At 38.6% G+C, this 23,716-nt stretch overlaps 3 protein-coding genes across 3 annotated transcripts; all 3 read left to right on the top strand.

Annotated features, from left to right (window-relative positions):
• The first annotated feature begins 361 nt into the window (after positions 1-361).
• On the top strand, positions 362-15,236 carry LOC129108157 (proprotein convertase subtilisin/kexin type 5). The gene is made up of 16 exons (XM_054619843.1): positions 362-614; positions 2,379-2,582; positions 2,668-2,736; positions 2,897-2,939; positions 6,933-7,078; positions 8,035-8,229; positions 9,318-9,404; positions 9,485-9,683; positions 9,791-10,014; positions 10,129-10,371; positions 11,163-11,408; positions 11,952-12,147; positions 12,461-12,666; positions 12,765-12,865; positions 13,497-13,668; positions 13,746-15,236. Exons 1-16 carry the CDS (start codon positions 434-436, stop codon positions 14,126-14,128), a joined length of 2,895 nt encoding a protein of 964 aa, XP_054475818.1. The 5' UTR covers positions 362-433; the 3' UTR covers positions 14,129-15,236.
• LOC129108158 (beta-1,3-galactosyl-O-glycosyl-glycoprotein beta-1,6-N-acetylglucosaminyltransferase 3-like) lies at positions 14,077-17,168 on the top strand. Its single transcript, XM_054619844.1, is given in 3 exon segments — positions 14,077-14,166; positions 15,804-16,142; positions 16,145-17,168. Coding segments are annotated over 2 exon segments (1,290 nt in total). The 5' UTR covers positions 14,077-14,166; positions 15,804-15,805; the 3' UTR covers positions 17,098-17,168.
• Positions 17,169-18,093: 925 nt separating this feature from the next.
• LOC129107880 (beta-1,3-galactosyl-O-glycosyl-glycoprotein beta-1,6-N-acetylglucosaminyltransferase 3-like) lies at positions 18,094-19,386 on the top strand. Its single transcript, XM_054619481.1, has one exon. It carries the CDS (start codon positions 18,094-18,096, stop codon positions 19,384-19,386), a length of 1,293 nt encoding a protein of 430 aa, XP_054475456.1.
• Positions 19,387-23,716: the final 4,330 nt, after the last annotated feature.

Here is a 23,716-nt window from a genome sequence, read left to right on the forward strand (position 1 = left end):
ATATATATATATATATATATATATATATATATATATAGATATATATATATATATATATATTATTATTTTTTTACCAAAGCCCAAAGCATTAAGTGCTTTTCTAAAAAAAAAATATTCTAGCTGTACATGTTTAATCTTGTGCTGCTAAATATTATAATTGGTTTGTCAGGTAATATCAGACCCTGTTTCTAATTAGAAGGCTGCAAAGACACCCTCGACTAAATTATTATTATTTTTATTTTCTTTGAGACAGTATAGTATGATGGTTTGTTTAGACTAGTCACTGTAAATAGTCTATTTTGACACACAAACTGGGTCGTTCTCTTTTCTTTTTTTTCTGGTCCTGCCCCCACTGGTCTGCTGCATGCAGACTGCGTCTGTGGAGGAACTCCTGGCTCATTGTTGCTCCAGTGAAAGTCTCTGCTAAACAGCCATGCGGTCCATCGCAGCAGCGTTTCTGATCTCTCTCCACTGTGTTGGGTTTATGGGATGTGAACCCTCGTCGTCCTGTCTGAGTGGACAGTTTATGCTGAAGAACCAGTGCGTCCTCTGCCATCCCACCTGCTCTGAGTGCGATGGGTACGAGCTGTTTCAATGCACCACCTGTGGAGTTGGTGAGTAAAATGTCCTTTAAATGCAGCATGAAATCATGGATGGATTATCAAAAGTAAAGGATGAATTCTATATGAATTAAATCTTGTATTTCCTTGTAATACGACACCCTTGGTTTACTTTAACAGGGGTTTTAAAAAAAGAAAGAAAAAAAAGTAGTGTTTTGTAATAGACAGGAAAACAAATAAATCACCACCAGCTAAACAAAGGCTTCATCAAAGTTAGTTAGACAACAATCATTGTCGTCATATGACAAATGTCACATTTCTCATAATTATTCTATCAGTTGTGTAAATGTGATCAGTGAATTTGCTTTCCATTGGTCGATATAATTCCTCTGTTTTGATTTATTTATGTTTTGGGTGTGGGGTGTGGGGTGGGGGGGGCTCCACAGATGCCTGATTAAAAACACAAAGCTATGTCACAGAATCATTAATCCATCTGAAAGAGAGGTGGAGTTCCTTTCTCAAAGCAAGTCTATTTAATGATTACCAAAGCAACGTTGTTTAAAGGCTTTTGATTGAGAGAGGAGCATTCAGCTTCAGGTTTACCATTTACCCTTGTTAAACAGTCAGAGATTGGCTGTAGAACTTTTTTCTGTTGGATTTTTCTGTCACAGGGGCACCTTTTTAGAAATAGGTAAGAAATGAAGGTGTGATCATTTTTCTCCCGAGCTTTCACAGTGTAATCTGATCATGTTAGAAAGAGGCCTTTGTTAATCAGAGGGAAAGGAAAAAATATCCCCCTTGGGCTAGAAGTATTACTGTCGCAGTTCACTGGGCTAAACCTGCAAGTCTCTCTTTCTCTCACAAATACCCCTTTCTTTTAATATTTGCTTTTAGACCTTGTCATAGTGACAGTCGTTTCAGTTTTCACTAACTGTATTTCAACGTACATTGATGATATTACGATAGTTTATACCTAAATATACTGCAGTCGACACTTGATCTCAGTGTGTATATTTCTGTGATGTTCTTTCTGAAAAAAACATCACAAGCCAAAACACTCTACTGGTTTCCTCATGCTCTGTTGTTGGTTGTCGTATAAAAGTCACATTTCTCTGTGCATGCTGAGGTTGAGTCTCTGGGAAGTGGAAGGGTTAGAAAGGCGGTAGCAGCTTGTGGTCCCTTTCCTCCCTGTCTCGCACGTCTTGACTGCAGCAACAAGCAGATGAGACCATGCTGGGGCTCAGATGCTTCCAGAGATGCCTCAGGTGCCACAGCTAGGCTAGGTGCAGGTGGCAGAGAATTAATCATTCGAGCCAACAGAAGCCTCTGTCTCTGCCCATAGCTCTGATCTCTCCTCCGCCTCTGATTGCCCTTGTTTACATTAGTTGGAGCATCATCAGTCATGAGGGGGATCTCAAACTGTGATCTGTTATTTACAGGCCTACAGTCAACATCCTGGGCTGCAGCCATCAGTTCATGACGTCGCTCATGGCTTTGCCATCCATTTGTTCGGCTACTATATTCGGTTTCTGATTTCTGCACGAGTTTTAAGTGCTGAAGAGACTGAACTTTAAGACAGTTGGCAGCATGTCCTTCCATCTTTATTTCTTTCCATGTAATTGTCGGCCCCATAGGCTCTACATCTGCATCATGAGAAGCTCATTTGTTTCCACTTTCAAAAGAGTCCAGATATTTGGAAGGGGCGTTTCCTGGCGTGAGTTCTGTGTGGCTAATGGCATCTTCATCAGAAGAGAAAATAAAGTAGGCTTTAGATTAACAAATCCCCTGTGTTTTCCTCCTACTCCTACTCCTCCTCAGATGAAGATGGACAGGAACGTTTCCTTCACCAAGGTCGTTGTCGGACACACTGCCCCCGGGGACTCTATCCTGACAGGGGTCACTATGCCTGTCTGCCCTGCATAGCCAATTGTGAACTCTGCACAGATGGTAACATATGTGCGAAATGTCGGGAACATTACAAACTCCAAAATGGAGTCTGCCAAACTGAATCCTGTGTCATAGGTAAACGCAAAATACAGTTTCTGTGTTAGCTGTAGCTTAGGAGAAGGTCATTCAATGTCATTATGCTGGATGTCTGGTGTTTCAGGGCAGGTGCAGGACCCGGATACAGGAGAGTGCATCGACTGTGAGTTGGGCTGCAAAGCATGTTCAACAGGCAAGTCACAAACGCTTGTTTTATGAGGCTAACAACACCATAACATTCACCCTAATGTAAGGTTATATATTTTAAATCCCTGGTTTTAAAGGTGGTGCACAATGCAGGGTTCTTTTTACCTATAAATACTAACCAATCCCCTTTTCTCAATTTTGCACAGAGGACCCTGAGATTTGCAACAGCTGTGTGGAAGGTTACTTTCTGTGAGTGTTTTTTTTCTCTTTCTATAATCTTTTAATTAGTGCACTTTTTTGTCCTCCCATATTTTCTGCAATAATATCAAATGCTTTTGTAGGTATTATTTTATATGGTTAACATTTTATATTAATGCTAAAGATTATTTTTGATTAATCTAACTATTTATTAAATTGACAAATTGTATGATAATGCATGATTAATAAAATGCCCAAAAATAGTAAAAGAAATGGCTAATGCAATACATACAATATTTATCTATCATCAAAATTATAATATTTTTGGGTTGTCTGTATGTATGTACCGACCATGCAGCACCCTGCAGGTTTGAAAACGAAGCCTAGGTGGAAGTGCCTTAAACTTGCATTCTTTCTTCTGGGTAAAAAAAAGAAGCCAGATTGTACAGAAACACTATTAGGAAAATGACTTTACTTCCTATTGATTGTTACTTAAGATAACCTTGTAAACATGAATTTATGGGCCCGATTGCCAGTTTCGAGTCTTCTTAAATACAGCATGATGTTTATTTAGTAAATTATGGTCCCATTTATAGTACAATAGACTGAATGCTGTAGGGTGTATCTACCTAGTGATCGACAGGATCGCTGCCACGGGATTGTTCAGTCTGGGTGTTTTCAGCGTTTCTATCTTACAAAATTAACCGTTTCACAGTTTTTAGTTTAAAAAAAGAATAATTTTGATTTCCTAAAAGATTCTTGGTCAGCGTTCAGTTATACAGCTCCATCCTCTCCTGTCACTTGTGGTTGCAACAAACCAAGATGGCCACAGCAAAAACCAAGATGGGGATGGCCAGAATGCCGAACTCAGGCCATTAAAACAGCAGTCCACAAACCAGTGGATGACGTCACGTTGACTTTTTTACTAGTAAATATCTTTTTTGTATTGCTGTCAAAATATCTCCTTCAAACAACTGTATTTATTACTTTTCTTGCCAAAAAAAATCTACAAGATTACATTTGAACTTCCTTTGCCCACTCTCGTTTTTACTGTATGGAGCAACAGCTAACGCTAGCTCTCCTCTTGCCGATTTCAACGGATTTGTTATTCACGGATTTGTTATTCATTTGTTATTCGGCCCCTAATAAAGATCACAGTTATTTTTGACTTGCCCGATCGGACAACTGCATGAGGCATTCCACTTGCCTGAACACAGAGTCTACTTGCCCTGGGCAAGCGGGCAAGCGTTAATGTCAAGTCCGGACTCAAGATGAACTGATTCGATTTTGGTGGTCAAAGGTCAAGGTCACTGTGACCTCATCTGCATCCCATTCTTGTGAACAGAATATCCTGGGAACACTTATAGGGAATTTCTTCAAATTTGGCACAAATATTCTAATTATGGATCATATTCTAATTATGCGACTGTGGCGTAGTGGAGAGCAGGGTAGTTGGAGTAGTGGAGAGCAGGGTAGTTCTCCAATCAGAGGATCGGTGGTTCGATACCCGGCTTCGGCAGTCGATGTGTCCTTGGGCAAGACACTTAACCCCAAGTTGCTCCTGAAGGATTTGCCATCGGTGTGGACTGGATGTTTCATGAATGTTAGTTAGAGTCTGATGGTGGCACCTTGCATGGTAGCCTGTCATCAGTGTGTGAATGGGTGAATGATATGTAATATAAGCTTTGAGCTACTGATTGTAAGTCGCTTTGGATAAAAGAGTCTGCTAAATGACTGTAATGTAATGACAATTTTACATGTCTTATAGGAGAAAATGATGAAGTGATGACATTTCAACAAACATGGATGTAAACTGCAACATGACTTGTTGAATAACTAATTCTGACTAACTAAATGACCTTGGAATAGTTTTTATTTGCATTGCCTTTGCCATGCTACATAAAGAGTAAATCAATTTTTTTGTGAGTTGATACACCATAGCTTTCCATAAATTCTGTTCATTTTACCTCACGCTACAAGAAACTGCATTTCATCTGTATATCTGTTTGCACCACATTATCACTTGGAGGTTACAGAGGTAGAACAGACCTTCAATTGTTTACTTCTCCCCCGAGTTTAGGCCTCCTGGTTTTGTGTTAGTCGGGTTACCTTCCATTCGGAGTAACACACTGTTACCTGAGCCTTGGTTTGAGCACAGAAGAGTAGTTTGCTTCATGGAGATACTTAACAGTGTGTGTTTTGTTTTGTTATGTGTGTGAAGGAGAGGAGAGGAGAGAAAAAGAGAACGAGATGAGAGAAAAAGAGAACGAGTATCAGGTGTGGTTATATAGGGTGTACCATCCTGACTTCACTACTCTTGTGAATCACAGCGCAGGAGGGTTCAAGGAAAATTCATAGCTTTATTGCATTCACCTGCTCTTACTGCCTCTATATAGGTTCAATGTGACTCTTCTTCTGTGAATCTAATTATGTATGCTTTACTTTAACAGTAATGGTGAAGAGATTTAAAACAACAGGTCCTCTCAGTCATTTTTGTGGCATCAGTACTTATTACATCTACCATGTGAGGCAAACACCAATAAAATAAATCCAATAGAGCATTGTGCGATCATCAACTGCAGGAAGAGCCTCACTGTGATAGATTGTGACATTTTCCAGCACTTAAAGAAATTCCACTACTGAGGTTTTGCTAGAAGTAATGACATTTTTTTAAAGTCAGACAGCTTTGGTACAACTGTGAATCTGTGGAGCCAATGTTATTCTCATATAAAACACTGTCTATTGAAAAGAGTCACAGCATGATTGATGCTTGGTATTTATTGACATTATCTTCATCTCTATGGAATTAAGTGCAGCTAAACCAAGAAATAGTTGTTATTAACTCTCAATATGTTTTTTTTTACAGTTTATTTACTTAAGCCTTCTTAACTTTAGGGATAACTTTGAGCATATTCTCATCTTTTCCTAAAGCCCTAAACAAAAGTTCCTTTGGAAATGCTGATGTGCTTTTCTGGAATGGATAGTCTAATATTTGCACAGAGGGATTCTTAAACATCCCGCAGATTCTTGAGTAGTGTACTGTTTCCAGGCCAGAGACAGGACCTGGTCCGCACCAACTGCTATTGTGAGTGAGTTGATGGATGCAGTGTGGTGCCTCCAGCTGTTCCTTTTCAAACGACCACCGCATCTTAGCACCAAATCCATGGCAACGCAGCAGGAATTGCGTCTAGGCTGTCAATCATCAGCAATAATAAGCCACTAACTTATATAGTACAACATGCTCTGCAATAAGTCCCCAACATAAGAAAATCTGTTAAGCCTGTTTCATTTAGGGTGATAAGTCTCTAAATAAGGAGTCATTCTTGTTTGAATGTTTTATGCGTGACATTTTTGCAACACAATATCTCAGCTCCTTTAGGCTGGATTCTTTTTTTTTTTTTTTTTAGGACAGCTGTCTCATGTTTAATAGCTCAGTTAAGCCCCAAAGGACTAATAGGACAGGTTAATGATAGAAACCTCCCCATGCCCCTGGGCTACAAATAAAACACCAATTAACTTTCTGCCTTAAGAAGGGAATAGAAACATGATAAGCCTCTATAAAGCAGCCTACATTATGTTTTGGTGACTGTTTGCTGTCCTTCGTGATGTTTGACTGAGGATACCTTTTGGTTGAGGACTGTATTAAAGTCAACAATAGATCTGCAGGTGTGCTGTGGACTGACACAGTGCATGATTTCCCCCTTCGTGCGGTGTGTTTTGTCTGTTCCCCTGGTTTCAGTTCATGTAGCCTCAGTATCATCCATGTTATTCATTCTTCATTCACTGTAAAGCTTTGAAAGTGCCATATAATCACAATGGTTTTCATCAGGTCTTTGATAGTTCAATAGCTTTGTTCTGCATGTTTGCTTTAGAAAATGGATCCTCCTTATGTTTTATAGTTTTATAGACAGTTTTAGTCATTTATTGACCGATTTCACACACAGACCAGCCCTAGTTTTAGACATATGGTTTAAAAATTGTTTTGGATTATTGATTAACTCTTTGGATGGTAATTTAGTTTTGAATCAACCTTTTCTTTTACAGTTTCAGACACCAGTGTCGCAGGCATTGCCCCCAGAGCACCTATGAAGACTGGGGGAGGGGATTGTGTTTGCCCTGTCCAGCACCATGCACAGATTGCAGGAGTAACACACGCTGTCTTGCCTGCCAGCCTGGTTATTTCCTCAATGGTACCAGTAACAAAGAATTACCATATCTGTGTATATTTTGTTTACTACTAGCACACTAAAGGATTCAGGTGACCTCTTTGTCCTACACAGTAGAAGTGGAGTTTAGGTGTAATATACTCTTAAATCACTCTGTATGTGAGAGTGATCAATCATTCTTGCTAAAGACAAATGATGGCACTCTGGAGTCTTCATTTGGATTGCAAATCATGTCCATGTCAGCAAATCTGTAACATGAGATATGCAAATATATGGTTTATGTAAACAATGAATTAGGATTGGGTTGTTCGGTTGTGTTCTCTATGGGCATCTAAAAACAACCAACGTTTTGAGATTGTAAGAAAAGCCTGTAGCTATTTAATAAAAGATTAGCGAGCACACAACCACTCTATCAATGTGATTTTAAATTGTACATATTTCACGGGCATGTGGTTTTACATTGTGTCAGGCAGCATCTATCACACAAGGTCGGCTCATTCCGTCTTCTTTAGCCACAAGGTCTAGTTTAAAAAATATTTCAGTAATATTATGTGCCTGGGCAGTTGAATGGAATTTGGAGAAAGAGAGAGATCCTGAAACGGCAGACAAAAGTAAAAGAAGAGATGAGCTCTTTTGATGAGATTATATTCTGAGACCACATCAGAGCCAGTTTGTTAGTTTTTATGCTATGTTTCAATAAAACTTATTCTAAGCATTGTGTTTACGCAAATTGGAATGTTTAAGTGTTGCCCTCCTGAAATAATTTATGTTACCATATCACAGAGTGATTGGGCACTCCTGCGTAAGATAGCCAGACTCTCTTTGAAACATCCCTCAAAAAATATTGGTTGAAATAGTGAAATGGTAAATTATATATCATCTGCAGTATTGTCTCTGCTAGGTTTTTCAAGATTACTAGTTGCTGATACATATGAAGTGCTGTACCAAAAAATACTTTACTCTGCTTACTGCCCTGTCAGGAGGTGATTGTATAAAACAGTGCCCCCAGCAAACCTTCAGTGACTCCAGTGGTTGGCTCTGCCAGTCTTGCCACAGCTCCTGCCAGACATGCCATGGACCTCGGTCCACCAACTGTGACCTGTGTCTTGGCGGGAAACCTCCTCTGCATGGGCAGTGCCCTCTGGCTAACTGCCCATTGGGACAGTACTTTGACGGTAAGAGGAACAAGCAAATAAGGCCTGATTTTTAGCTATGTTAATGTGATCTTTCTCAAAGGTAACTGTTTTTGACTCATCAGAGACAAGACAAGATGAAAGCAAAGCGATTATGGCATGAGTATCAGGTGACAGTGGAGTCAGAGATTATACTGAAAAACATGATACTTGACTAGTTGATTCCCTGATGGAAATAATTGTTTTCATCCTATGGGAGGTCAGAGGAATTTGGAGGGATTCAGCGTCTTGTTCAAGGACATGTTAGCATGGTGGATGCTTGCCACTGAGACGGTGGCTTGAACCCTGCTGAAGGACCTCTAGGTTGAAGGACGCTCTCCAACTCACTATGTCACCATGCCGCACATGCACTGCGTCACCTTTCAGTCAAGAGCCATTTTAGTGGAGCTATTTCAAAAGGGTTCTCTGCCTCAAGCACATGGCTCTTCAACTGCTTCCCCTTTTAGTGTCTGTGTCAACAGCATTGGTATATAACACTCCATTGTCGTCAACCATACAGGGTAATCAGGCTGGTCATTTATAGTTCTGCCTTTTATGATTATTCCCATCCCTGTGTGTATCAGTCGGTCTGTCTTTCATTGTAAAGAGCACTTGTCATTTAACCAGTATTTTTCTAATCTAGCAAGTAATCACAACAATTGCAAGTATAAGTTCTTTTTATTTCTGTAGTACTGAGTATTTTTTTTAAAAAGCTTGATAATGCCTTACATGCAAACCTTATACCTTGTTTACAGTTTTATCCATATAAAGGGTGCAAGAATTGCATTAAAACATCATGGTTTACTTGCATTAAATGGTCATTTAGTGGTTTCCCTATTGTGAGTACTAGGTAACATTCTGCAGGTTTCAGACACCCCTACAGCATCCATCATTTGTGCAAAAGCAACACAAAACTTATTATTGAAATAGCTTATTATGCTTCCCTCTAGTGGTACAGGTGGGTAAAGCAGACAATTGTCAAGTTTCTGTTCTCAGGGGCTCAGGCCACAAAGAAACGTCTCTGTGTTCTGTCAAATGTGATGTTTCGTTATTGTGAGATATGGTTACTCTGTTTATTACTTTAATTTTAGGGAAATACAGTGAATGCCATGCGTGTGATGCATCCTGTAAGACCTGTTTTGGCCCACAAGCCCTGGATTGTTCTTCTTGTTTCAAAGGTACAAGTATTTACTGTCTTCATTTATGTCTATAAATTGAAACATTTTCCCAGTTCCATTTATGCATTTGTGTGTTACAGGATATTTGTTGGGTCAGGACAGTTCTTGCGTAGTGCAATGTCCATCTGGCTCCTACGCAAACTCTGCCACTCAGTTGTGTGAGGACTGCTCGCCAAGCTGCGAGGCCTGCGTGGACACCAGTGATAACTGCATCAGCTGCTCTAAAGGCAGCTATAAACTTTTTCTCCACCAGGGGAGGTGCTGGTCAAATTGCCCAGAGTAAGTAGTTGAATAAGCGAAGCAGTAAAATGAAGAAAACCTTTGTGATGCTGGTGTGTTCTTGATTTCACTCTTTATGCCTTAACAAATCTCCTGGCTGATTTCAGAGGTTTCTTTGAGACAGCAGAGGGATCATGTGAAGCCTGTGATAGCTCCTGTTTGTCATGTGATGGAACCAAGACCCAGTGTCTATCCTGTCCTGATGGCCACTACTTGGAGAGTGGTATGTGTAGACTCAACTGTTCACTGCGGACATATCCTGCAGATGATGGTACTTGCAGACGCTGTTCTCCCCACTGTGACGTTTGCTCAGATGACAGGACCTGTTTCAGTGAGTTATTGGCCGTATGGGCAGCTTTCTTAAAGAGGAAAAATATTCCAAGTGGATTTCATTTCAAAGTGATTTGTAAAACATTTTATTACATCCTCCTCAATATCATTTCAGAATGCAGTTTCCTTTACCTGATGCTGAATGGTGTGTGTAAGGCAAGTTGTCCCATGGGCTATTATGAGGACATGGAGGAGGGCCGCTGTGGTCAGTGCCACCCGACATGTGGCAGCTGTTCAGGGCCCCTGGCAGATGATTGTGAGACCTGCACGACGTTTAGCCCCAAACTCTATAAGGGTACATGCTCCAAAGACTGCCCCACTGGTACCTACTATGAAACTGAAGCTCTGGAATGTCAAGGTAAGCCTCTCAATACGACATGACTTAATTCAATTTTTAAGCCGTGTTGAATATTTAGGCTAACATAGTTTTCTGACCATGTACTATCTGGCACTGCCCTCTCAAATTGTTATGCAGGTCTTATTGTTTATGCATAAAGGCAGCTCACCTATGGAAACTGAAATAGTCAAATGTATCACCCTGTTAGGCCTCATCACTGGCAACAGCGTTACTGTGATATCTCAGGCATGCATTTTTATTAATTAAATAAGGACACAAGGAGGAACTTATTAGATTTTGGTGGTCAAATGACAAGGTCACTGTGACCTCACAAAACACATTTTTGGAAAAAAAAGCAAGAATAAATAAGGTAATTATGACAATTTTACACACGTCTAGTAAGACTTTTTAAAAATGTTTTGACAAACAGACTATTTTATGATACTTTGTATGGCATACTACAATATGACAATGTTATGCCTCTGTACCGGCGCCATATTTATCTCAAGTGATCAATGTGCACACTCGGTATTTTTGCCAGCCATTTTTTTTAGAATATCCAGCATATCATTGTGCCTTGGCTAGTAAGGGTTTCATATAACTGGTTGATCAGAAAAATCACTGGAAATGTTTGACAAAGACACAATTTACAATTGTATGGAAAGTTTGCTTATGCTCACGCACAAAATCCACAATATGTAAAACCACAACACTACATTGTCTGTCTGTTAGCTGTAAGGGCTATTTTGGCTTAATGCAAAACAGGATTTACTTCAGACGATAATTATTTACCTTACCTTTACCATGTGCAGAGTGCCACCAGACCTGCATGAGCTGCTCCGGCTCAGACGCAAACCAGTGTACCCAGTGTGAGAAGGGACTTGTGCTGGATCCAAACACATTGTTGTGTGGCGTGACAGGTGACACTGACTGCCCACCAAGGACTTACCTACACGATGACCAGTTCACCTGCGTGGGCTGCCATCAGCACTGTTACTCTTGTGAGGGGCCGGGCCACGATGAATGCCAGACCTGTGCCGTCCCCAAATACCTTCATAGTGAGCATGTTCCACCATTTGTTTTTATTTCATACTGAAGTGGTTCAGGGTGTAAAATAAACGGGAATCAGCAGAGAAGCTGATTTTTAGTACATCTTGAAAACCGGCCACAATTTCACTTTTGCTGAAACAGCTGCATATAATTAATAACAGTCAACAACAACAGCTGGATAGATTGAAGATGGCAATATACATTTAAGACTTAAATTCATATGTGTGCACTCAATTCTTTAGAGACTTCAAACTGTTTGTTTTTAGGAAGAACTATTTATGTTGAAGTGTAAAGACAGATGTAGTTCAATTCAATGTAACATTATTAACTAACGTTATTACCAAAATATATTTGTGATATTTGTGATTCGGTTCAGAATAGCTTAGATCCGCGATTCTTATGTGAATTAATTATTTACCCCAACCCTCCTTGTAAGGTGTCAAAAAAGTGTCCAGATAAACAGGACAAAAAAATAAAGAAGTAAGAAAGATTGTTTGAATCTATACTCATAAATTGGGTTTGGAACTTTGTGTCTATGTGCTTTCTTCCAGACAGGACTTGTGTGAGTGAGTGTCCGGCTGGTACATACGACACAAAGCAGGATGCTGACGGAACAGAGCTGGGACTCTGTTTGCCTTGTTATAACGCCTGCTCAACCTGCTCTGGAGCATCCCCTAAAGATTGTCTCACTTGCTCTGCAGGATACCTGCGTCTCCTTCAACTCTGTGTCACCCATTGTCCCACAAGGTACAAAACTTAAGCCCTCATTTTTGTCTTGAATTTAATTACTTTGCCATGAAACAAAATGGTCTGTTGTCTTTCTCCCCGCACTTACCCCTAATCCAACAAAACAAAGAACATGTCTGGTTTGGAAACGAGCAAACCTGCTAACAGAGCCAGTGTGTTCCTTTTCTATGCAATTCCTTCATCAGTAGAGCAATTTCCTCTGAAAACTTTTATTCTTAATTCCACAGATATAGACTTCCTTTTAAGTCCTGAATGATATCTGGCAGAATCAAAAATTCAAAGTACATGTCTGCCTTCTAATGCATTTCGTCAGGTATTACAGAGAGGGCTCCCGTTGTGAGAAATGTGACCAGTCCTGTGAGCAATGTACAGGACCAGGTCCTGAGTCCTGCAGGGCCTGTTCACCTCCTCTTCTGGAGCTGCAAGGCACCAAGCTTTGTGTTGAGCACTGCCCACACCGCTTCTATCAACTTAACTACATCTGCAAACAGTGCCACACTAGCTGTCAGACCTGCACAGGTACAGATGATGGATATATTAACTGCAGCTTTGTCTCCTCCACCTCTTGTCAATATTGAACCTTCTCTTTTGACTTATTATTTCCTTGTTATTTGCAGATGCCTTGCCCCAGAGATGTCTGACGTGCGACTGGGGCAGCACTTTAAAGGACAAAGTCTGCTATCCACATTGTGAGGAGGGGCGGTACTTTTCTGAAAAGGTGTAATTATTATAATCTTAATATCCAACGGCACACATTACTTTCTCACTAAATCAGTGCACTGCTTCATTGTAATAGGGGATCAACTTTGGTTGCTAAATCTATAAATGAGATACTGCTGATGTCCTTTGTATGCGTTATGAAATCATAATTAAGTACATTTTGACATTTGTTTTAATCAGCTTCTTACTATAAATCTGCCAAACAAGGTGTTTTCTGAAGTCTGTATAATATGATGTGTAGGCCAGGATATCTCTGCAGCTAGACCATATTGAATTTAAAATGTTAATTTCACACTCATTTTGCCTTAAACAAATATTGCGCCTCCTGCGATTTAGAAAATTCAAGTTTTTCACATTGCAATTTTGGTAAAATTTTGAGTAACTGTTCAGCCCTATTTGGACGGGTTCTTTTAATCATATGGAGCATCTTTCTGCAATTGGAAACACAAAGTGCGGACGGATAGCACAATTCAGATATCAATATAAGGCACATCTGTACAAATTGGTTTTCACTCTCTGTTCCAAACAGTACACATTACTGACTGCTCTAATGTCTACAACTGTCATGTTTTTCTTTGATGTGCCCAGTACAAATAAAATATATGATTTCTGAAATTGTACCATTGCAGGAAACCTGTGAGCCATGCGACGGCTCCTGTAGGCATTGCACCGGCCCCAGACCCGACCAGTGTCTGACTTGTCACCAGGATTCTGCTCTTCATGCTGTGGAGAACCGCTGTGCCCGCTGCTGTCAGGCTGGAGAGAATGACACAGATTGCTGTGTTTGTGACAGCCGCTCAGGTAGAGACCCTGCCTATCATAACAATCATAGGATAGTTTTGATGTGACTATCCACTAAAAGCAGTTTTTTGTTCTAGCTCTGTGTGTGGAGGCCCCCAAACCCAAGTCAGGAGAGGATCAGGTAACAGACCTGAATGTGTCTTCTAGAGCTCTGAAGCACACCTCAGCTGGCCTTCCTATTGCCCTGCTGCTAGCACTGGGGTTGGCTCTGGCTGTGTTTGCCTTAGTCAAGGCCCATGCCAGGAAGAGGCTTTGCTGGGGCCAAAGCTATGAGAGACTGAGTGGCAGCGCCAGCATCAATATGCCCCACGGTGTTCCTGAGCCGGACAGTGGAGACGAGGTAGATGTGGTGTACACCAGTAGAGGTGGATCAGTATATCGACGTTACAGCTTTATCCATGAGCAGGACACAGATGCAGACCAGGAAGTGGATGAGAGCACTTGTCTCAATCAATCTTAGATACATTGGTACCAGATATTTAAGTGTCTGAGGAGAAGGTGAATTCAAAATAGTTTGGTCAATCTTTAGAAGAGAATGTAGTAGTATTTTGCTTTTGTATGTTGCTTTTTGATATCTTGTGTTTATTCTACTCTACAAAGTGACTGTACCTGTATAATGCACATTCTAAGTAGAGGCATTTGTGAGTAAACATTGAAAAAAATGTGTATATGTATTAAAATGGTAAACTTCTGTCAGCCTATCCTAGAGGAAGAGCTCTCTTACCTTAAGGAGACCAAGTAGGAACCCTCAGAGATTAGCAAAGCCGAACTTTGGTTTGAATGTACAATACAATCTACTTTTATTTCTTTTTTACAATAATATAAAGTTTACAAGTAATAACATTGAATAGTAAAAGGATTAAAAACGCCCTCCATAGGACTAGGAAAAAATGTAAATAAGCAAAATGCCAAAACTCCAAAAAGGTCAGAGAGCTTAAAAAACAACAACAAATATCTTGATCCTTTGTTGTTTTCCCATATTTATACATTTTTACTTCAGCATCTCTCATCTCCAGATCCATATATGGTCAACAGCTAAAAGATTAACAAATCACTGGATTACAGTGTTTTCATCATTTTCCTTAAGATTACATTCAATGGGTAGCCCTCCTTTGAAGGCTCCTGCCTGGCCTTCATTGGTGAAGCATCTCAACCGGATGTCTCTTAAAAGGTCGCAGTATGTACAACTTCCAACCTATGACAATAATCAGGACAGGGTAAGTAAAACGAACAAATACTTTATTAACTTTACCTTTCACTGAATATGAAGGCACATAAGATAACTAATTAAAAATACTAATTATGACTCAGGTTCCTAACACTCACTATTTGTCTCTATGATTAAAGGTTACAATTGGGGGTTACAAAAAGTGTGGGACAGTTATTAAGGTCAGACATTTGTATTTGTGTATGTTGTAAAAACCACAGAACCCATGTGGGCTCGTGCTTCAAGCCGGCTCCAATCTCGCAATGCTGAACTGTTTCCAAGTTTTTTTGTTTAATTTACATTGTTTAGTCAATAGACAGCGAAATACATAGAGAGATATATTTGGATAGGCTGTGTTTCTCGGGCATTGTGTATGACTTTTTCTTTTTGACTTGATATTAAAGAGATAATTGTTAAACAAGGAAATTATCATATACAGTAATTGAAATCTGAATGGTTTGTTATATATATAAAATTAAATGAAATAAAATCTTTTCTACTTGATGCCATTAGTGCACATGGAAAGCTGGCTACATTATGATGGCTGTACTGAGAATATTTACCAGTCTTAATTCTAAACCAGAGAATAATATAGGTAATGTTTATGACGGTGTACAATGAGTTTAAACAAGCCAAACAACACAGTAAATATTAACTTTCCAAGGGAATGTCCATAACCATGACGGTAAGTCACATCCTATTCAGGATTTATTAGATAGTATGTCCCACAATGCACCACCGGCAGGCCAGTGCAGGCTGCTCATTACCCTTTTTAGTTGGAACACCTGTGAATGGAAGGTCTCTCAGCAAACATATCAGCAGAGAGAGCAACAAACAAAGGTGTTCCAACTTAAAAGGGTAATGAGCAGCCTCTTGTTGAGTGGTCATGTGAGCTGATATGAACTGAAATTAATCTTTACCTCAACAGACATGGCTAATGTGAGGTTGCTGAGGAGCTGGATGCTGAGGACCCCCTTAATAATCGTCATCGGTATATTACTTTCTTTAGTCCTTTGGGAAACTGTCTTAAACAGAGAGTCATTGCCTGATCTCAAAGTACCACAGCAGTTCTCTTTAGACCTGCCTGGCTGTTTGGCTATCATCAGTGGAAATGCAGAGGGGAAGAAAAGCGAACTAGAAGTGCTTCTGGCATCCAAGAGAAGACAAAGTCTTTTATCTGAGGACTTCTACCTTAATGCGACAAAGGACTGTTCATCTTACATTGAAAAGAGAGGTTTCCTGACTGCACCTCTCAGTGAGGAGGAAAATAATTTCCCATTGCCTACTCCATGGTGATCCACGAGAAGATAGAGATGTTTGAGCGACTTCTACGAGCTGTTTATACTCCTCAGAACATCTACTGTGTGCATGTGGACCTGAAAGCCCCTAAAGATTTCCACAAGGCTGTGGCGGTAATTATTTCCTGCTTTCCTAACGTGTTTGTAGCCAGTAGATTAGAAAGTGTGGTATACGCCTCATGGTCCCGAGTGCAGGCAGATTTGAACTGCATGGAAGATCTGCTGAGCTCGCAGGTCCAGTGGAGGTACCTGCTCAACACCTGTGGGTCAGACTTCCCCATCAAAACCAATGTTGAAATGATTCGGGTACTGAAGGCCCTCAGAGGGAGGAACAGCATGGAGTCTGAGGCCACCAATGACTACAAGAAAGTCCGTTGGCTGTATCATTACAATGTAACTAATACTGTCATCAAGACAGATGTGAAGAAAAGTCCCCCACCCATCAGCAGCCCCATGTTCACAGGAAATGCTTACTTTGTGGTCACCAGAGCTTTTGTGAGACATGTGATGCAGGACAGAGAGGTTCAGCAGCTCTTTGACTGGGAGAGGGACACATTCAGCCCTGACGAGCACTTGTGGGCCACTCTACAGCGAATGCCCTCTGTTCCTGGATCAATGCCCGCCAACATCAAGTATGATGTGTCAGACATGCAAGCCCTCGCTCGTGTGGTGAAGTGGAGCTATCTAGCAGGAGACGTGAGAAATGGAGCTCCGTACTATCACTGCATGGGCGCTTACAGAAGAACAGTCTGTGTGTACGGAACCGGTGACCTCCCGTGGCTCCTGAGACAACATCAGCTGTTTGCAAATAAGTTTGATCCTGAGGTTGATGATATCGCCATTAGATGTATTGAGTCAGTTCTGCGTTGGAAAGCTTCCGGCCATGACCCACTGTATACAGATCAATATTCCACCCTTTTGTAAAGAGTGTTAAGTGAAATGTAAAGAAAATGTTTCCATTTCAAAGTTTGTAATTAGGACAGGTAAATACTATAGAAACCATAATATCTTATACTATATCGTCAAAGATCTTCTACTGAAATGTCTAATTCTTTTTCTATTCATATTATGTATCTTGTGTTGGGATTTTTTTTATTCTGTGGCTGTTAATGTTACTATCAGATTATCATTGTTATCTATCATCTATATTATTCATTCTTATTATTTCCACTATATTATGTATCTTGCTATGTCATTTTTTCATAATATTCTAATTCTTTATATGATTTCAATAAAATCTGTATTTGTATGATCTCCCAGATAATTTTTTTGTGTTTGGTCACTAATTATATCCAAAATTTATATTCTACCCCTATTGTTACACGGCAAAACTGGTACTAAATGCACCTTGTTTAATTTACATTGTTTAGTCAATAGACAGCGAAATACATAGAGAGATATATTTGGATAGGCTGTGTTTCTCGGGCATTGTGTATGACTTTTTCTTTTTGACTTGATATTAAAGAGATAATTGTTAAACAAGGAAATTATCATATACAGTAATTGAAATCTGAATGGTTTGTTATAAATATGAAATAAAATCTTTTCTACTTGATGCCATTAGTGCACATGGAAAGCTGGCTACATTATGATGGCTGTACTGAGAATATTTACCAGTCTTAATTCTAAACCAGAGACAAATATAGGTAATGTTTATGACGGTGTACAATGAGTTTAAACAAGCCAAACAACACAGTAAATATTAACTTTCCAAGGGAACGTCCATAACCATGACTGTGTCACATCCTATTCAGGATTTATTAGATAGTATGTTACACAAGATCCTTCCACACCTCACTTTGACACACCTTCTGTGTGGCTGTTACAGATTGTGGTCATAAAAACCAATGTCACACTGATAAAAGTTTAACTTGCACGGAAGACAAGGTTACCTGTGTTGAGGTTTCCTCAAGTAAGGACATGGCTAATGCGAGGTTGCTGAGGAGCCGGATGCTGAGGACCCCCTTAATAATCGTCATCGGTACATTACTTTCTTTTGTCCTTTGGGAAACTGCCTTAAACAGAGAGTCATTGCCTGATCTCAAAGTACCACAGCAGTTCTCTTTAGACCTGCCTGGCTGTTTGGCTATCATCAGTGGAAACGCAGAGGGGAAGAAAAGCGAACTAGAAGTGCTTCTGGCATCCAAGAGAAGACAAAGTCTTTTATCTGAGGACTTCTACCTTAATGCGACAAAGGACTGTTCATCTTACATTGAAAAGAGAGGTTTCCTGACTGCACCTCTCAGTGAGGAGGAAAATAATTTCCCCATTGCCTACTCCATGGTGATCCACGAGAAGATAGAGATGTTTGAGCGACTTCTACGAGCTGTTTATACTCCTCAGAACATCTACTGTGTGCATGTGGACCAGAAAGCCCCTAAAGATTTCCACAAGGCTGTGGCGGTAATTATTTCCTGCTTTCCTAACGTGTTTGTAGCCAGTAGATTAGAAAGTGTGGTATACGCCTCATGGTCCCGAGTGCAGGCAGATTTGAACTGCATGAAAGATCTGCTGAGCTCGCAGGTCCAGTGGAGGTACCTGCTCAACACCTGTGGGTCAGACTTCCCCATCAAAACCAATGTTGAAATGATTCGGGTACTGAAGGCCCTCAGAGGGAGGAACAGCATGGAGTCTGAGGCCACCAATGACTACAAGAAAGGCCGTTGGCTGTATCATTACAATGTAACTAATACTGTCATCAAGACAGATGTGAAGAAAAGTCCCCCACCCATCAGCAGCCCCATGTTCACAGGAAATGCTTACTTTGTGGTCACCAGAGCTTTTGTGAGACATGTGATGCAGGACAGAGAGGTTCAGCAGCTCATTGACTGGGAGAGGGACACATTCAGCCCTGACGAGCACTTGTGGGCCACTCTACAGCGAATGCCCTCTGTTCCTGGATCAATGCCCGCCAACATCAAGTATGATGTGTCAGACATGCAAGCCCTCGCTCGTGTGGTGAAGTGGAGCTATCTAGCAGGAGACGTGAGAAATGGAGCTCCGTACTATCCCTGCATGGGCGCTTACAGAAGAGCAGTCTGTGTGTACGGAGCCGGTGACCTCCCGTGGCTCCTGAGACAACATCAGCTGTTTGCAAATAAGTTTGATCCTGAGGTTGATGATATCGCCATTAGATGTATTGAGTCAGTTCTGCGTTGGAAAGCTTCCGGCCATGACCCACTGTATACAGATCAATATTCCACCCTTTTGTAAAGAGTGTTAAGTGAAATGTAAAGAAAATGTACGTCATCGGTACATTACTTTCTTTTGTCCTTTGGGAAACTGCCTTAAACAGAGAGTCATTGCCTGATCTCAAAGTACCACAGCAGTTCTCTTTAGACCTGCCTGGCTGTTTGGCTATCATCAGTGGAAACGCAGAGGGGAAGAAAAGCGAACTAGAAGTGCTTCTGGCATCCAAGAGAAGACAAAGTCTTTTATCATTATGTTTTTATTATGGCAACATAATGTTTGTATTTTTGTTGAGTAAAAACAAAAAAGTTAAATATCTTTTTATTGTATTAAGATTAATTTCATGAAATATATTAATATATTAATCATTTTATATTTAAATTCTCATGTAGACTGTGTTTGATTTATGTACATTTAATTTATAGATTTATTATTTATTTACCTTTGGCATAAAAAACCTATTGTTGTGTCTCCTTCATTGTCAATAAAGTTATCTTTGAATTGAAAAGCTTTATTTATTCATCTCTCCATTGACCCCCTGCTCTTTGGTGCAGAGGCGACGTAACGACGTAATGACGTCATGACGTCATGTTGCCAGACCTGTCTGTCTGTCTGCTCAGACTCAGACACAGACCTGTCTGTCTGTCTGCTCAGACTCAGACACTGACCTGTCTGTCTGTCTGCTCAGACACTGACCTGTCTGTCTGTCTGCTCAGACTCAGACACTGACCTGTCTGTCTGTCTGCTCAGACACAGACCTGTCTGTCTGCTCCATGAATGAGGTCATCAATGTGTTCATTAGAAGATGTTAAAATATGAAGAGAAATACTTAAAATAATATGTATGTAAATATTTAGAGAAATATAGTACATAATAAATAAAATATGTGGAAATATTCATATAAATACATAAAATAAATAAATAAGTACATTTATAATGTGGAAATATAAATAAAAATAAATAAAATAATAAATAAGTGAATTACAATATGTTAAAATATAAAGAGAAATACATAAAATAATAAATGAGTAAATTAAAATATGAAGAGAAATACATTAAATAATATGTATGTAAATATTTAGAGAAATATAGTTCATAATAAATAAATAAAATTTGTGGAAATATTCATATAAATACATAAAATAAATAAATAAGTAAATTTATAATGTGGAAATATAGATATAAATAAATAAAATAATAAATAAGTGAATTAAAATATGTTAAAATATAAAGAGAAATACTTAAAATAATATGTATGTAAATATTTAGAGAAATACAGTAAATAATAATAAATAACATTTGTGGAAATATTCATATAAATACATTAAATAAATAAGTACATTTATAATGTGGAAATATAAATAAAAATAAATAAAATAATAAGTGAATTAAAATGTGTTAAAATATAAAGAGAAATACATAAAATAATAAATGAGTAAATTAAAATATGAAGAGAAATACATTAAATAATATGTATGTAAATATTTGGAGAAATATAGTACATAATAAATTAAAAAAATATGTGGAAATATTCATATAAATACATAAAATAAGTAAATTTATAATGTGGAAATAAAAATAAATAAAATAATAAGTAAGTGAATTAAAATATGTTAAAATATAAAGAGAAATACTTAAAATAATATGTATGTACATATTTAGAGAAATAAAGTAAGTAATAAATAAATAACATTTGTGGAAATATTCATATAAATACATTAAATAAATAAATAAGTACATTTATAATGTGGAAATATAAATAAAATAATAAATAAGTGAATTACAATATGTTAAAATATAAAGAGAAATACATAAAATAATAAATGAGTAAATTTATAATGTGGAAATATTTAGAGAAATAAAAAAGGGTTAAACCAGGTTAACAGGACTAGAGAGGAGTAAAGGGTTAACCCTCTTAACTCCTCTCTAGTCCTGTTGACCCGGTTGAACCCTTTCCTCCTCTCTAGTCCCGTTGACCCGGTTTAACCCTTTCCTCCTCTCTAGTCCCGTTGACCCGGTTGAACCCTTTCCTCCTCTCTAGTCCCGTTGACCCGGTTGAACCCTTTCCTCCTCTCTAGTCCCGTTGACCCGGTTGAACCCTTTCCTCCTCTCTAGTCCCGTTGACCCGGTTGAACCCTTTCCTCCTCTCTAGTCCCGTTGACCCGGTTGAACCCTTTCCTCCTCTCTAGTCCCGTTGACCCGGTTTAACCCTTTCCTCCTCTCTGATTCATATTCATTGTGGTCTTTGTCCCTCAGAGGTTCTGAACTCGGCGGCGCTGCAGAGCGACTCCAGTGTTTTGTCTGCTGTGAAGTCCTTGTATCTGAGCGGCGTCCTGAGTCACTGCGTCCTCCTCCTGTCTCCGGATCCCAGAATGCCGCGGGGCAATATCTGGGGTGCTATTTAGCTCACCAGGTAAACATCAGAGGAGCAGCTGTAACTGTTACTAATTTAATGTTTCATTCTCTTTATTTAATGTTTCATTCTCTTTATTTAATGTTTCATTCTCTTCATTTAATGTTTTATTCTCTTTATTTAATGTTTTATTCTCTTTATTTAATGTTTTAATATCTTTATTTAATGTTATATTTTCTTTATTTAATGTTTCATTCTCTTTATTTAATGCTGTGGCACATTCTGAGGTAGAGCGCTTGTCCCTTAACCACAATTTAATCAAATTCTCTTTATTTAATCTACCAGCAACATCTTTATTTAATGTTTATTCTCTTTATTTAATGTTTCATTCTCTTCATTTAAGCCCACTGCTCCTCCGGGATGGGTTAAATGCAGAGTTTTAATTTCCCCATTCTCTTTATTTAATGTTTCATTCTCTTCATTTAATGTTTCATTCTCTTTATTTAATGTTTCATTAATTTAATGTTATTATTATTATTTTATTTAATGTTTCATTCTCTTCATTTAATGTTTTATTCTCTTTATTTAATGTTTCATTCTCTTCATTTAATGTTTTATTCTCTTTTTTAATGTTTTAATATCTTTTTTCTTTATTTAATGTTTCGCGTTTGTCACAGTCGCGGTGCAGTGACGTCACGTAATGATGTTTTCACGGATGTTTATCTGGACGGCTCATCCTCCTGTATACCGGTGTGCCGGATTACCGGTGTTTTTCACGGTACCGGTACCGGTGGATTTAATGGCTCAACCTCCTCTAGCTAGCATAGCTAGAGGAGGTTGAGCCGTCTGGGAGCTAGAGGAGGCGTCCCGGTAGAATCCCGGTGACCGGGAAATAGGTTCCGGCGATCACCGCGCATTGCATGCCGGGTAGATTATTTTTTTTTTATTTTATTTTTTTAATTAATTAATTAATTTATTTTTAAATTCAATAACTTTATTGAGACATTTGTTCATACATATAAAACACAATATATTTATATATATATATATGTATATATTTACATTTTCAAGTTCTTATTTTTAAGATCTTAAGTTGATGCCACGAAGGCTGAAACATCATCTATTATCTTTATTTAATGTTTTATTTCTTTATTTAATGTTTTATTCTCTTTATTTAATGTTTTATTTCTTTATTTAATGTTTCATTATCTTTATTTAATGTTTTATTTTCTTTATTTAATGTTTCGCGTTTGTCACAGTCGCGGTGCAGTGACGTCACGTCATGATGTTTTCACGGATGTTTATCTGGACGGCTCATCCTCCTGTATACCGGTGTGCCGGATTACCGGTGTTTTTCACGGTACCGGTACCGGTGGACCGGCCGGCTCAACCTCCTATAGCTAGCATAGCTAGAGGAGGTTGAGCCGTCTGGGAGCTAGAGGAGGCGTCCCGGTGAGAATCCCGGTGACCGGGAAATAGGTTCCATAGCGATCACCGCGCATTGCATGCCGGGTAGATTATTATTATTTTTTTTATTTTATTTTTTAATTAATTAATTACCGGTGGCCACAACAATGTCTCCCGGCTCAGGATTTTTAAATATAAAACACAATATATTTATATATATATTTACATTTTCAAGTTCTTATTTTTAAGATCTTAAGTTGATGCCACGAAGGCTGAAACATCATCTATTATCTTTATTTAATGTTTTATTCTATTTATTTAATGTTATATTCTCTTTATTTAATGTTTTATTATCTTCATTTAATGTTTTATTTATTTAATGTTTTGAGACATTTGTTCATACATATAAAACAATATATATTATATATATATATATATATGTATATATTTACATTTTCAAGTTCTTATTTTTAAGATCTTAAGTTGATGCCACGAAGGCTGAAACATCATCTATTATCTTTATTTAATGTTTTATTCTATTTATTTAATGTTATATTCTCTTTATTTAATGTTTCATTCTCTTTATTTAATGTT

Source organism: Anoplopoma fimbria, chromosome 19 (genome assembly GCF_027596085.1).
Source record: "Anoplopoma fimbria isolate UVic2021 breed Golden Eagle Sablefish chromosome 19, Afim_UVic_2022, whole genome shotgun sequence".
In the NCBI taxonomy this organism is placed as follows: Eukaryota; Metazoa; Chordata; class Actinopteri; order Perciformes; family Anoplopomatidae; genus Anoplopoma; species Anoplopoma fimbria.